The 15,805-nt window shown below is 36.1% G+C and overlaps 1 protein-coding gene across 3 annotated transcripts in view; it reads left to right on the top strand.

Annotated features, from left to right (window-relative positions):
• The first annotated feature begins 11,948 nt into the window (after nucleotides 1–11,948).
• Nucleotides 11,949–15,805, top strand: part of LOC123514032 (AP-1 complex subunit beta-1-like) — a 38,113-nt gene continuing 34,256 nt past the window's right edge. The window contains exons 1-2 of one of the 3 annotated variants that reach the window (XM_045271609.1): nucleotides 11,949–12,040; nucleotides 13,771–13,926. In XM_045271609.1, the coding sequence (XP_045127544.1) occupies nucleotides 13,797–13,926 (130 nt within the window). In that variant the 5' untranslated portion in view covers nucleotides 11,949–12,040; nucleotides 13,771–13,796. Of the gene's footprint in view, nucleotides 12,041–12,129; nucleotides 12,247–13,770; nucleotides 13,927–15,805 lie in introns of those variants that run through there. The other 2 variants (XM_045271611.1, XM_045271610.1) reach the window with 2 other exon arrangements.

A 15,805-nucleotide genomic window follows, 5' to 3' on the forward strand; every position in this document is an offset into this window, starting at 1 on the left:
AGGATAGGTTACGTTAGGTTAGGTTAGGTTAGGTTAGCTTAGGTTAGGTTAGCTCTCTCACTCTCTATTTCAAATCTCAATACGACTTCATATTCTCATTCAAAACATTCTTAACACTCTTTATCCTCACAATAATGGACAAATATTCTTCCTATATTAATGCAACCACAAAAACACACGTTTTCTCACTCAAACTAAAACTTTCTCAATGCACTCAACCTCCAAACCACCAATCCTACAACACACCGCCCAACAACACCACTTCCTATACCTACATTTCAACAAACCCTTTCATAACCTACCACACCACAGAATCATCACAAAACTTACACTTACACCGCTACCCATACACGGAACAACATTACGCTGCATAAGCTCTTTAAGCGACACACAATTATAATAAACCATTCTCATTTACATTGGCCTCAACTCATTAGCGGGCTGCCTCAGGGATCGCTTCTAGATTAATCATTTCGATACTGGAATTTAACACTCATTTTACTCAATTCAACGAACACATCAAATGGACACACACAAGGCAAATGCAGGTTAACATTAACAAATGCAAACTATTTACTCTACATACACCAAATACACACAACAACTTGTAGCTTCAGACTATGAAAAAAACATTGACGAGTTAGTTACCTCTCATCTTGGTCTAACAACACCATGCATACAGGCTGGAAATGAGGCAAATACCACTCATTTTTACGAGTGTTAAAAGCACAGGTCCCGAGGCAATATTATACCTGTATTTGGTAACACCGCATTTACTACATTACGCTGCATACTTCTGGGCCCCACATTATACGAAGGATATACGAATAACAGAATCACCACAAAAGAGAATTGAAAAAAGATACAGTGATATTCCCTACGAAGCGAGATTTCAGATACTATAGCTAAAGTTGCATTCCTTAAACAAACGTGCAGGGGTTAAGAGGGGTTCTGATACAAATATCTAAGTGGTGTAAGGCTTATAAATAACAAAAGGGACAGGAGCAAAGCTCTTACGATTCATCACTAACAAGGATCGAACAGAAAATAAAGCCTTCCAGCTTGAGAAATTTACCTTGAAGAAACAGATGGGCAGGAACTGGTTCTCTAGCAGAGTGCTTCATGAATGGAACGGACTCACTACTCATGTCACTAGTGCCGAGTCAATAAGTTGCTTTAAAAGAAGATGACACAAGTTTATGGGTGAGGACGATAGGAATTAGGTAGGTGGTGGTGGTGGTGGTTGAGGTGGTAGCAGTAAAGAAAGGTTAAGTTGAGGAAAGGTAATTCATGTATAATCATTAATTAATCAATATTATCACTCCCACTGTGACCTGACATCCTGTTCCATATCACTTTTTTCCTCCACCTGTTACCAGCCTTCTGTCCTTGACGACAACCTCCCACGGAACAGGTTACACCTCACTGGTAATAACCTATTAATATTATGCAATTACTTATCATTTTCCTGAAATAACATATCTGATAATGATCTTGGTTGACGAATTTTATGAACACTTTATAAAATCGACTTGGGCAAACTCTCTAAATTCAAGGCTGTTTAGCGGCATCTCTCCACCAACATTGGCGTCAAATCGCCTCCATTGGTGGCAAGATATCAGTAAAGTTGTCAGTGTGGTGACTCCTTTAGTGCCAATTTCTGATCCCACCTCGCCGCGTCTGGATTCATTTGATTACTAACTCATCTGTGACTCACGACAACACAGGTACTGTATTCACACACACACACACACACACACACACACACACACACACACACACACACACACACACACACACACACACACACACACACACACACACACACACACACACACACACACACACACACACACACACACACACAAGAGTGAGCGCACTCTTCTTTTCGCACTGTTCACCATTGAGGAACATTGTTGTTGCCAGTAATAAAATGATAAGTGTTTCAACTACTTCATAAGAAAAATATGATGATAATAACAATAATAATAACAATAATAATGATAATAATAATAATAATAATAATAATAATAATAATAATAATAATAATAATAGTAATAATAATAATAATAATTATGATTATAATTATAATAATAATAATAATAACAATAATAATAATAATAATAATAATAATAATAATAATAATAATAATAATAATAATAATATAATAATAATTGTAATAATAATAATAATAATAATAATAATAATAATAATAATAATAATAATTGTAATAATAATAATAATAATAATAATAATAATAATAATAATAATAATAAAGATGATGACAATATTAATAAAATAAATAATAATAATAATAATAATAATAATAATAATAATAATAATAATAATAATAATAATAATAATTATAATAATAATGAAAATAATATAAAAAATAATAATATCAATAATAATGATAATGATAATATCAATAATAATAATGAAAACAATTATAACAACAATAATGATAATAATAATGATAATAATAATAATAATAATAATAATAATAATAATAATAATAATAATAATAATAATAATAATAATAATAATAATAATAATAATTGTAATAATAATGGAAATAAAAATTATAATAATAATAATAATAATAATAATAATAATAATAATAATAATAATAATAATATAATAACAATAAAAATAATATTAATAATAATGATAATAATAATAACAATAATAATAATGAAAATAACAATAACAACAATAATGATAATAATAATAAGAAATTAACATTTATATTTTAACATTGCATTACTTTTTAGAAAGACAGCAAACTGGAAAACTGGATGGCCGTGGCCCAAATGAAAAGCAAGTGAACACAAATCCCTACAAATACAGATGCAGTTTTCAAAAAAGCTCCACGGATGCAGAGGAAGAGGTCAATATTTGAAAAAAATAAATAAATAAATAATAATAATAAATCTAAACTCGATTTTCTTGTGTGACATTTTAGGGGATTCTCGGCCTTCCAGCCTTGCCAAGTCTACCTAACGAATTACAGCTTCGTGTACATAATTAAGACGCATATAAAATGCTTTATCGAAAATCCAACATTAAAAAAAAGACAATAAAAGCAATTAAAAGAGAAACATTAACGTTCCACGCTTACGATATTCCTATCACAATAACAAATGCCAGCAGACCTGTGTAGCAGTGTTGGTGTAAACACGTTATAATCTTTATGAACGTTCACCGTAGTCCTTAGTAAGACAAATGGTGCAATAACTGTGTTCCAGATACAATACGAAAGAATATATCAATACAATGAGGCATTTCGTTCATGAGATGAAATATTGTCAACTCCATTCACACGGCAACACTCATTATTGTCCAAGCCCCGCCTGTCCGCGAGACACAGTAAGGGACGAGGTCACGTGTCACGGTGGTACACTGAACCTGTTCTAGAGACAATATCAAGAACTGTAACAATACAATGAGGTATTTCCTCGCTTAAAGTGATTATTATAAATATAGAACTCATTCAGATGGCAACGCTCGTGTTGACACAAGGCGGACAGGTGAGGCCACTGTACAGCCTCAGGTCAGGTCAGGTCAGGCAAGGCACAGGCATGGTATGCGAGACAATGATATAACCCTTAACCCTTTCAGTACCAACACGCGTCTCCAGAGTCATTCTGGTCATTTTTTGGTGATTCTATACAGCTTCAGAAACTCATGGGAGGGACTAAAATAATGAAGACTGTGGCTATTAATCTTCTGACCTCCATAGACCCTTTCTAATATCAATAAAATGGTCTAATCGTACACAAATCTTCAGGTTAAAATGTGTCCCAGTACTGAAGGAGTTAAATCTGGAGATTTTGAGATATAGGCGAAAACTTGTTGCTAAAGGTATGATTATCATGTGGAAGGGTCAGACAGAGGAAATCCTGATGGTTAACTAAGGCCTACAGTGACATGATTTGGTCCGTAGTGTCGATCAGACTAACTCATCTGACATGACTGAGGACGAGGGGACGCGGTACAGAGATGCACGCGGGATAACAGTGCTCCCACAATGCAATGTTCATACAAGCATAATGTATATAAAATGCATGTAAATATCATGGTACTTAATAATATAATGATACACACAACACAAATTAAACAAATATGTGAGTGGCCACCATCACAGGGTACATGTTTGTCATTTATATTATAGATATTGAAGTGGGAGAAGGAGGAAGCCAAAAACTTCAGAGTGACGTATTGTCTGTCATTTGTGACGGTGGTAAGTACAGTTTTTGGTCATGGGAGCATTATAACGGGGGAAAAATGTTTCCCACCATTACAGTGCTGTCATGATCATTTGTTGAAATGTTGAGGATGTAAATTATTTAACATTTTAGTTATAAGGAAGGGCAGTTTGTAGGATTCGGTTAAAAAACGTTTCCTCATGTATAATGTGCTGTTGAGCAATATTATTGTTTGTTGGTTTAGTTTGTTTTTTGTCTTCCCTAATTTTCATGCTAAGCGTTTTTCTGGTCTTGCTAGCTGCATGCCTCCCCTCCTCCCACAGCCTCGCTCCAAAGTTTTTTTTTTTTTTTTCTTGCTTTCATCTCTATTCTGTCTACCTCTCTATTGCAAAAGTTAACCAGTACTCTCAACCATTCATTCCTTTTTTCATTGGTGTTTTTGTCCTTGCCTTTAGCAATTAAAAGTACAGTAATGAATAAATAAATAAAAACTTTGTCAAGTGACAGGTAATGGAATAAATGCATACGTGATCTGGCATCACATGTACAATATTGTCACAGAATGCACACCACTTGTCACCAAAGACACAGGAGGAACAATCAAACTTGTATCCATGTACCGGGTAACGGAAAGTATTGTGGCTCAGCAGTTGTTACGGCAACTTTGGGTGTCAGGCAGGGTTCCTCTATCTCTTGTTTTTTATTCGTCACATTCGTGAATAAGTTGATTAAAGTAATGAAAGAGAAATGCATCACAGAAAACTTTTTTGGGTGGTTACACATACTTGTACTAATGGATGATATTGTGATATTGTCAACTACTAGACATGCTATGATTAAAAAGGTAGAGATTCTCCAACAGTTCTGTCAGGAATACGGCATGGTTGTGAATAACAGCAAGACAAAGTTTTTTTTTTTTTTTTTTTGTGATGTAAACGGTGAGGATGAGGATGCAGAGCCGATACGTGTGGCGGGCCTAGTGATGGAACACTGTACTAGCTATGTTTACCTTGGATCGCCCTTCACGAGTGACGGCTCGGTGTCCCTGTCTGTTAATGTCCGTGCTAAGAACAAATTATGTTTTGTATTGAAATATGTATCTTTTTTTTACAAAAAATAACGATGTGCCTTTCATTGTCAAGCGGCGGGTATCTGATGCCGCACTAATGTCGTCGCTCATGTATGGATGCGAGTCATGGGTGTGTGCTGATATTAAGCCCATCATGAAATTATATAATTGGTCACTGAAGCAACTGTTAGGAGTGAGAAGGACAACATCAAACCAAGTGTGCTATGCTGAGGCCGGTTACCCGTGGCTCCCAGATTTCATTAGATACAAACACCATAAGTTTTTCCATAAGATGTGGTCTGAAAGATCCAGTATGCCTGATGATCCACTGTCATTTGCCATTACAGTTACAACTCAAGCAAACACTCACACAGGTAAACTCATTAAAGAATTATTAGAAAATGAAATCCCCAGCATGGCTTCATTAATTGGCAAAGTACAAAATGCTATAACTGCTTCAGACTCATCACGTTGTCTTGTATATAAAAAAAAAATTAATCCACATTTCAAAGTACATGATATTCATAAAATGAGAAATGTAATAAACGGATTCAAGCGCATATCTTTCACAAGCATCCGTACATGTGGCCTCAGTCTCGCAGTGGAGACTGGCCGCTGGAACAGAAGGGATCGTGGCCGCTTTCCTGTGGAGGAGCGCGTGTGCTCCTGTGGCCAATACAGACAGAAAGGCATGCAGTTGAGGATTGTCCACTGACAGAAAATACCCGTCAGGTGTATGATATCAGCAGATTAGAAGACCTATTTAACGATAACATTTCCAGTCATGAGGCACGTGCAATAATCCATGAAATTCTAGAAATATTTAAGCAATTATATATGCTGCCCTCATGTGTGATGTATTTTATGTGTTTGGAGTGTTTGATTTGATTTATGTGTTTTATGTGTTATAGTTCATGTATGTTATTATGTTTCTTTTTGTGTGTGTTTGGAGTGTTTGATTTGTTTGTGGTGTTTTATGTCATATAGTTCATGCACGCTTTTTTACTTAGTGTGTTTAGAGTGTTTGATTTGTTTTATGTGTTTGATGTCTTATAATTCATGCATGATATTATTTTTGTATGTTTGGAGTGTTCTATTTGTATGTCTTGTTTCGTAGCTCATGAATGTTCGTACTTGGTGTGCTTGGAGTGTTTCATTTGCTGTTTATGTCATATACTTATGTATGTTTGTATTTTGTCTAATGCATACTATGTGCTTAGTGTATATTTCATATGATTTATTACCGTACGTGTTTTACGTTTTATGTTCAAATATGTTGTTGTATGTGTTTATTTTATGCGCTTTGTGTGTAGATGCGTCTTATCTATTTTGTCATGTGTTTTATACGCTTTATGTGTAACGTGTTTCGTCCAGTTATTTGCATATTATTAGTAATTTGAACCTTGAGTATTATGTTTTTCTTTTTATGTTTTTATGTGTTTTGCTGCGTTTGATGTGTGCCATTTGCTATATATTACGGGACTATTTTCGATGGGATTTGTGTGTGTTTAAGATGGTTTGATTTGCTTTAGGCGTCTTACACGAAATGTGTGTTATGTTTTATAAAATTTTGACATTCATGAATTCTAAAGGAAAGCATTTGTGATGGACCATATGTTCAGAGTACTTTTGTAAAGATAACATTACGTTGTGGTCAATAAATATCTATCTATCTATCTATCTATCTATATCTATCTGTAGCTTGCCTGCAGGGTTGCCACACTGATTCTTACTCTGCTTCAACAGAGAAAATGAGCATTCAGCTGAACAATATGCGACCATTGCGTTCAAAATATACCAAAGCCATTGTCTACATTTGGAAAGGCACACTCAATGTTACCCTGTACAAGTATTTTATAAAGTTCAGCATGACTGAATCTTGTTTTTACAGTTTTTGTTTAACTGGATACAAGTGCACCGGTCATTTTTACCTGTCTCAATGGCAAGAGCTCACCAAGCTTAGAGAACCATTAAAGGTTTAGAATCTCATATATATGTACACACTGCAAATTTATAATAACGGCACCACAGATTTAAAAGAATAACTTTTGGCTAAGCGGGCGATGGCAGCCAGCATCGGTGGTGTCTGTACCTACTATCTTAGCTTAGGTTATTTTTTTTTTTTTTTTTTACATTACAAGGGCACTGGCCAAGGGAAAACAAAGTGTTGGAAAAAAAAATCCCGCTGGTTGCCAGGCCCTGTTAAGAGGAAAGTAGGAGAAAGAGAAAAAACAAAAAAATCTAAAAGGAGGGTCCAGTTAACGTAAGAGGTGTCTTGACACTCCTCTTTTGAAAGAGTTTAAGTCATAGGCAGGTGGAAATACAGACACAGGTAGAGAGTTCCAGAGTTTACCAGTGTAGGGAATGAAGGAGTGAAGATACTGGTTAACTCTTGCATTAGGAAGATGGACAGAATAGGGATGAGAAGAAGTAGAGAGTCTTGTGCAGCGAGGCCGCAGGAGGGGGAAGGCATGCAGTTAGCAAGTTCAGAAGAGCAGATAGCATGAAAACAGCGGTAGAAGACAGATAAAGATGCAACATTGCGGCGGTGACTTAAAGAATCAAGACAGTCAGTTAGAGGAGAAGAGTTGATAAGACGAAAAGCTTTAGATTCCACCTTGTTTAGTAAAGCTGTGTGTGGATCCCCAGACATGAGAGCCATACTCCATACACGGGCGGATAAGGCCCTGTACAGAGCAAGCAGCTGGGAGGGAGAGAAAATGGACGAAGACGCCACAGGACACCTAACTTCTTGGAAGCTGATTTAGCAAGAGTAGAGATGTGAAATTTCCAGTTTAGATTTTTAGTGAAGGATAGACCGAGTGTGTTTAATGTAGAGGAGAGGGGAAGTTGAGTGTTAATGAAGAAGAGAGGATAGTTGTCTGGAAGGTTATGTCGAGTAGATAGTTGTAGGAATTGAGTTTTTGAGGCATTGAACAAAACCAGGTTTTCTCTGCCCCAATCAGAAACAAGTGAAAGATCAGAAGTTAGGCGTCCTATAGCATCTCGCCTTGAGTCATTTAATTGTTGTTGGGTTGGGCGTCTGTTGAACACTGTTGTTATGCCCCTATCAACTTGTTTTTAGTTCTCTTTGTTAGCTGACTCAAGTGTTTATTGAACTTCAATTGTTACTTTATTTTAGGTTGTACCCGACACCATCTAATTTTAGGTGGAAGGTTAGGCCCACCATCTTTTTGGCGAGTTTGGAAGAAAAAAAGAAAAAAAAAATTTCCATCAAAAACACCAAAAATTGTCCAGGAAAAAAATAGGCATTGTCTTTGAGAGTGAGTAGGGTGGCCTTGTACAAATTTATCCTTTATCAAGTTACCAAAGTACCGTAACTAAAAAGACTTCAATTCACCACAGTCAGAACTGAATGACGAATAAATAGTTTTCCAGCTTGGACCGGCTCCACGGTTCAACACACTACCCTCTAGGATCTATAGCATCATACATAACAGCACAGCTACACTTAATATATGTTGTTCCTAACCATTGGGATCCACTGATACCGGAGGGTATGCAAAGCCAAATCAAAGACAACAACAAGAAAAATAAGTTCAAAACTTGCACAGCACACAAGTGGTAGCCAACTAGTTTCGGCAGGCTTGGAGTAGAAGGGAGGGAACAAAACAATACCGCAGCTTGTGTCTCTAAGATTGCTCGTGTGACCTGCGCTTCTTCAGTACTGGAACGCATTTTTACCACGAGTTTTGGGTGTGATTACACGATTTTATTGACATTAGGAAGGATCTTTGGAGGTCACAAGATTAATGGCCAGATTCTTCACTATCTTAATTCCCACTGAGTTTATGAAGCTGTATAAAAATCACCAAATTGTAACCAGAAAGAATATGAAAACGTGTCTTGGTACTGGACGGGTTAAGCCTTCTATACGGGGATAATATTTCATGACACCATTCAAAATTCGGCTATGACAAATTTCTGCGGTGTCCCCCTTCCCTTGATGCCCTAAGCACGAGCTTATTTTGCTAAATGGTTAGTCCAGCCCTGCTCCCAGACATGCTGCCTAGAGTTTCTCACCACATCTTCCTTAGTAATAATTAGGAAACATCTCATAATATCATTAAATTTACATTGTCATGATTGCTTAAGAGCATAAACAAAGATATCTAAGTGTTGAAATGTACCCAAAAAATATGTCATGACTGCAAAAATGTTTTTCATAAAGACAATGAAATTTCATTTCATGCCTTCTATACTGTACCATCGTGCAAGGTTTGGGAGTCATCCTCGCCAAACATCAGGCAGCGTTTTAATACAGTATGGCTGAAGTGTAAGTGTCTATAAGTGTATACTATTGCCTTTCTCATCTTCAGTTAATAACAAAAAATAAACCTAACTAATTGCTAATATATGTATTTGGTTGTCTCTCTGGCTCAGTCACACAAAAAGTCTTAAATACTGTAGTCTAGTTATTTTGCATTTCATTATTTGTTACATTATTATTTTTTTTATTATGTGACAATATCACAAGATGTACAAGCATTTATGCACTTCAAAATGCAATATATTTTGAGCATCATGAAATGAAGGCTGCTGCAGGCAGTCTCTGACAGATGCCTCACCAAAGAACTGAGCTACAGTCTTTAAGTCCGTAAACTTTTGGCCTGTTCTTCAGTACTCTTGGGTGAAGCTGACAATGGAGCAAGGAAGATGTGGGAACACACCTTTTGGCAGATGTGCATGTTAAATATTACATAGGATTATGTATGGTGGTGGTGGGCAGTGCCTTCCCTCATGTTTGGCATTCATATGTAATGAGGCAACACATCAAAAATCACCATTGCCACAACCATCATGGCTCTATAGCATATCTCCATGGCTTACGGTTAGTATTCCACTTTCTTCCAAGGATATTGTTTCTTTCTTCAATTGTAAAGTTGCTTTCTCACTTGATGGATTTATATGCACAACACACAAATCAACCAAGGGCCTCAGGGTATTCCAAAGTGAAGGAGGTAAAAGACTACAGCTGCACGTGACCTTGGCACTCACCTCCACCTCATTTCGTGACAGTGTACCTAATCCTACGCAATTTTCTTTCTTTTTTTATGGACCCAACAACAACACAAGAAATAAAGATGATAAAAAAAAACTCAAAGTAACTTTCCCGATAGACGACAAAGTATTTACAAAATAATAACAACAACAGAAAAAAATGCGGCCATATCATTTCACCTTACAGAAAACTCCCTTATTTCAGAATATCAGTTTGGATTTACACCCTATTACAGCACAAAATAAGCGATATATAAGCTTTCTAATACATTCATGGCGCCATTCAAAACAAGAAATACTTAATTACTTTTTTTTTTTATTTCAACAAAGCATTTGACACCATTTCTCATACAATTCTAATAGAAAAAAATGAAGTTTATAGGGCTCGGGGAACAGCATACAACTGGCTCAAGAGTTAAGGCGGGTTCTCACTTGCCAATTTGCGACTGAAATTTTATGCAGGTAGGTAAAGTTTCCGACTCAAAATCGGTGCCCAGTGACTGGAGAAAGCAGTCGCAAAACAAGACCAACATATTGATCGATTTGTGATTTTATTCACGTTGTGACGTCACGGAAATTTTTTTTAGAATGTTGTCTCCATGCAGATGTAGAGATGTTAGAGTTGGTGATGGAAAAAAAAACACATCTGGGACCCCAAAAACGAATTATACAGTTAAAAAAAAAAAAAAAAAAAAGCTTGCGCAAATCGTCGTTCGAGGATGTAGCTGCCACGCTACAAGAAGTGTTTCCCTCAATGCAGGGTGATGTTGGAGGTGAGGATTGAAGACTTGTCATGATTTGATTTAATCACAATTGTACATAGTCTTCTTAAGATTAATAGTTTTCTTATGAGAAATATAGGCTAATCTAGAGTGTGGTAGACACTCTTTTTCTTTCCTTCTACTTAGCCAGGGACGTATCCACATGCAGGCATTTTATTTTCTGTTGACTCTTCCGGTACGCCATAAGAAAAGCAACCACAGCTTCAGCATCGTCACTGGAGTAAGACATCTTGGCGGGTATCTGTTTGTTTACATTCACTTCCCGTTAAGGCGCCAATTAGTCGATGCTTAAGCGCTACGTCGACACTTTCCGACTAGAAGGGATGAGTTGGAAACTGTACGTACGTAAAATAACAGTCGCAAATTGGCACGTGTGAACCCGCTTTAAGACTACTAAAACTGCCTGATATTCTATATTTATAGGCCTGTCAATTTGAATGCGGAGCATTACATCTGTTTTCAATAAAATGTAGCTTCCATGTACTAGTACACAACAATACTCGAAATGAACAGTTACTTACCCTTCAACTCCCATTATGCAGAACATACAGTTCTCTGGATGAAAGAGGAACCAAACTGTGCCATTCGGGGTCCTTCGGCTCCACAGCCAAATGACCGCGATGTTATGATGACATTTTTTTTTTATTATTGATCATAATTAACCGAAATAAAATAAATACTAACTATAAGCATAATAAAACAATATGAATAGGCCCATAGATTAAATTACCGATTGATATTGGAAAATGGTAGGAATGGATTTACTAGAATATAAAACATAAATCTTTATATTATAATTTTATTAGATAAAAAAAAAAGTGATAGAATGATAAAGAAATCAGGAGAAAAGAGAATGTTGGTTGAGCCCAGCCGAAACCGAGATTGTGAAGCGACTCCCCGACTCGGCAAGGGGCGGCATCTCTCAGCTGGCCACGGTTATCTCTTCTTCACCTCCCTAGGTAACATAATAAACCAGCTATGATGAAAGGGCTCCCATGGGTGCTGGACTAGCGGTGGGGGTGTGGGCGTGGCTGCCAGGACGAGGACGAGGGGTAGCAGTGGGTGGGAAACAGGAGGGAAGGAATCGATGTGGGCGGAACTGTCATGGTGGTGTGTTGTGGCTGGCTGATTGGTAGACTACTTGGGACCTTCTGACGTTTTGGTGGTAAATGGCTGTATTTAATTGTGGTGCTGAATTTCTGTTAATTCTTTGTATTTATCGTGATGTAAAGAGAAATGAGGTGAGTGCATTGAGGACACGTAAGGAGATGTGTATGTTGCAATCCCTTGGCAGGAATCTTCGTAATGTCATGTAAGTGTATTTACACGATATTATAGAGCGGAAATTATAAAATTGAGCGGTAATTTCTATAGGGAACACTTGTATAACTCATTGGTAGTGTGGAATACTATATTTCACTATTTTCTGGAATTACTGACGAAACCTTTTTTTTTTTTTTTTTTTGTCAATTTCCAGTAGTGTCATCCAACCATGGAATCTGACGTGGCTTAAGTTTGTCTAGTTAGAAATGTAGTGAATTACTTGATGATATGTATATAATTTCGATGATATGTATATAATTTCCATCCCAAGTAAATATTTTCAAGTTATGACTTTTTTCAACTCCAACTTAAGCCTACCTCTCATTCCCAATGATCTTGCGAGATTGGGAAGTCAGGGTTTTCGGGTGGGGGAGCATTAAATTAAGTACTAATGTGTGTTACAAAAGAGGTCAGAAATCAATTAAGTCACATAAAAAATCTGAAAATACTTTGATGGTGGCAGCAGCGGTAGCTGCAGTTCTGGCGAGTGTTGTTTTGTTATTGTCATCTCTTGTGAGTGGATCTACCCTTTTTTTTCATAATATATTTACTTTTTAATTTCCCCTCCCTCCCCAACCACCTGTCTCCTCAGAAGGTATTGTTTTGCTGTTGGCATGTACACTTGTCTTAATAGGCTGTCCTGTACATGTGCATCTCTTTCCACTAGGTGTCTATTTGCCCATAACTCTGAAAATATCAAGGCAGTTGAATCTTATAAATATCGTAAGCATAATTCATTATTTTATTTATTTGTCTATGACTCAATGAGTATTAACACACTTTTCATAAATTCTCATTGGATTTTATGGAAAAAAAATAGTAAAAATTTTCTTCTTATCTTTTTTTTTTATAAAAAAACTTCTTCACATTATACTACAGATAAAAGAGATAACACTCACAATTATAATGTATAATGTGATGAACCATACATATCCTCCAGTTAGGTCACTTTCAGTAGCATCTTCAGGTTAGCTAACAGCCAGGTAGTACTGTCAGAAATAATGCCTGGAGATAAACGAACCCAACTAACCTGAGGAATTAAGTGCTTGGCCAGTAAATCCTGGACTAGCTTTAAGAATGAATTGAGCCTTTACTAGGTAGCCATTAGCTGCCTAACTCCTGCAACTTTTGGTCTTGTGCTTTATTGTATATTCTTAATATTTAGTAAAAGATTAATTTACCAAGTCTGCAATTTAGTTTGTCAGGCTTCTTACTAGTGAAAGGTTTCCACTCTGGGTTGAGATGACATTATCCAGAAGATAATGGAACACCTGGTAGGCATTGTGGAACAGATCTTTAGAATAGAATTAGGTAGATACTGAATGCATTTTATGTTAAAGATTCTGAAGGTACAATTTTTCCTCAGCTTGAATTGGATAAAGATCCTCCAACATGACTGACTCAAAATACTTCACCACCACCAAGAAGGGGGAGATATTTGAGCTGAAATCTGAGCTCAATAGTGACAAGAAGGAGAAAAAGAAGGAGGCTGTAAAGAAGGTCATTGCTTCTATGACAGTTGGTAAGTGGCAGCTGACCAAGAGTGGCAAAAAGATAATGTGTTCTCAGTTTTTTTTATTTTACCCAGTTATTCTGATAGTATATTCAAGTGGAAAACTTGAATGTTGTCATCAGGATTTGAATACTTAGTATTGTTAATGAATGCTTAAAAATTACACTACTCCATGTTGATCTTATTGGTGAGATTTATGTTGTGTCAAACAACAAAGATTTTCACTGATTATATTTGTTATTAAAGAGGAGATGCACATGTTCTTAAACACCAAGTTTTTTGCATTAACCTTTCTATTTTTTGTACTTTTAGAGGTGTTATATAGGATTAATTGTGATGATAACAGCAATATTCTTAGCTGTATGAAAAATAGAATATCTATTGTGTAAGAGGACAGCTGCTCTTTGGTCTTTCAGTTACATTTGCTTTAGTTCTTCAGTACATATGTGATATAGCAGACAAATTGTTGCTGTTGAGTTGATTAAAAAAAAATTATATCTCTTTGTCTGTGTCCAGAGTGAGTAGCTATGGAAGAATGAAGAGTGAGTGAGTGTTTATGCTATGTAGAAAGAGATAGGTTTGGAGGAGATAGCACCAACAATAATTTGGCTAAAGTGTACCAAATTGCAGGTTTTGATGGAGTAACTACAGAAATGTTTAGTTAAGTATGCAATTGAAGTAGGGGTGTAATAGATTGTATGCTTCTGATATGTGAGCTAACATGGTAAGAAGTGTTTTAATTGCATAGACAAGCAGCTGTTGTACTCTATCTTTATAAAGATAAAGGTTGTTGGAATTGAACTCTTAAATTTTATAGATTATGAGTGTAATAGTTGAAGGAGGGGGATATTTTCTTAGTGTGCCAAGAAAAACTAATACATTGGAGATTCTTAACTTGGAGTGGAGTGACTGAAAGGAAGAATTATGAGGAACAAATGGGACTTGGGAAAGATAGATATATTTTTGCAGTCAAATATGGAGTTGCTAGATTCACCATATATATATATAGTAATATTTCACAGAAAAATTGATGAACTGGATATCATATATTTTTGGATATTCTCACATTTGGATACTGTCCCATGCTGATATATTAGAATAGCTTAAGTATTTCTAAACACATATCTACATTTCGTGTCTTCTTGCACTCTCTTGCAAGTTGCAATAACACGATTGTGAGAGATAATAATAACCTTAAGGCAATATATTATACACTGCTAAATTTTCGACATTCAATTACATTAAAACTACTTACACAATATTCATCAGTAATTACTTCAGCAAGTAACAAATTCTCCTTCCATATAAGTGACACCATTCTCAAAAGTTTCTCATCAAAATCCAAGCATCAAAATTCAAAATCAAACTCACTCAACATATTCCAAATCCATATCACACAACATATCAAATCACCACAAATCTTAATTCTAAACATCCTACAAATATAACATCCAAAAATATTATTTCCTCCTCTACTCCATGAAGTGATAATTAACTAAGACTGCATCACCAACTGTTTAATCTTCATTTACTAATACAAGAGTTCTCCATGTCGCCTCTGACGTCTCTCCAGTCAGGAGCCTGCGATCTCCCTCCAGCTTTCTTTTCTTGACTCCCAAAAAAAAGGCTTTTTTTCTCCCTCAGTTACATCTTATTTTATACTCCTAGATTGTTAGTGTCCATATTTTCCAAGCAGAAATGCACATCTCACCTAAGTCACACCCCACAGGTGGGGCAATGTACTTTTTAAACCAATCCTCAGTAATACACATGTTATTTTCAAACCCTCTAGGTGTGGCAATGCATCTTGACCCAATCCTCAGTAACACAAGTCACCCAGACACACCCTTAGGCTTGGGCAGTTATATCTTGACCCAATCCACAGTAA

The sequence above is a fragment of the Portunus trituberculatus genome, chromosome 37 (assembly GCF_017591435.1).
Source record: "Portunus trituberculatus isolate SZX2019 chromosome 37, ASM1759143v1, whole genome shotgun sequence".
In the NCBI taxonomy this organism is placed as follows: domain Eukaryota; kingdom Metazoa; phylum Arthropoda; class Malacostraca; order Decapoda; family Portunidae; genus Portunus; species Portunus trituberculatus.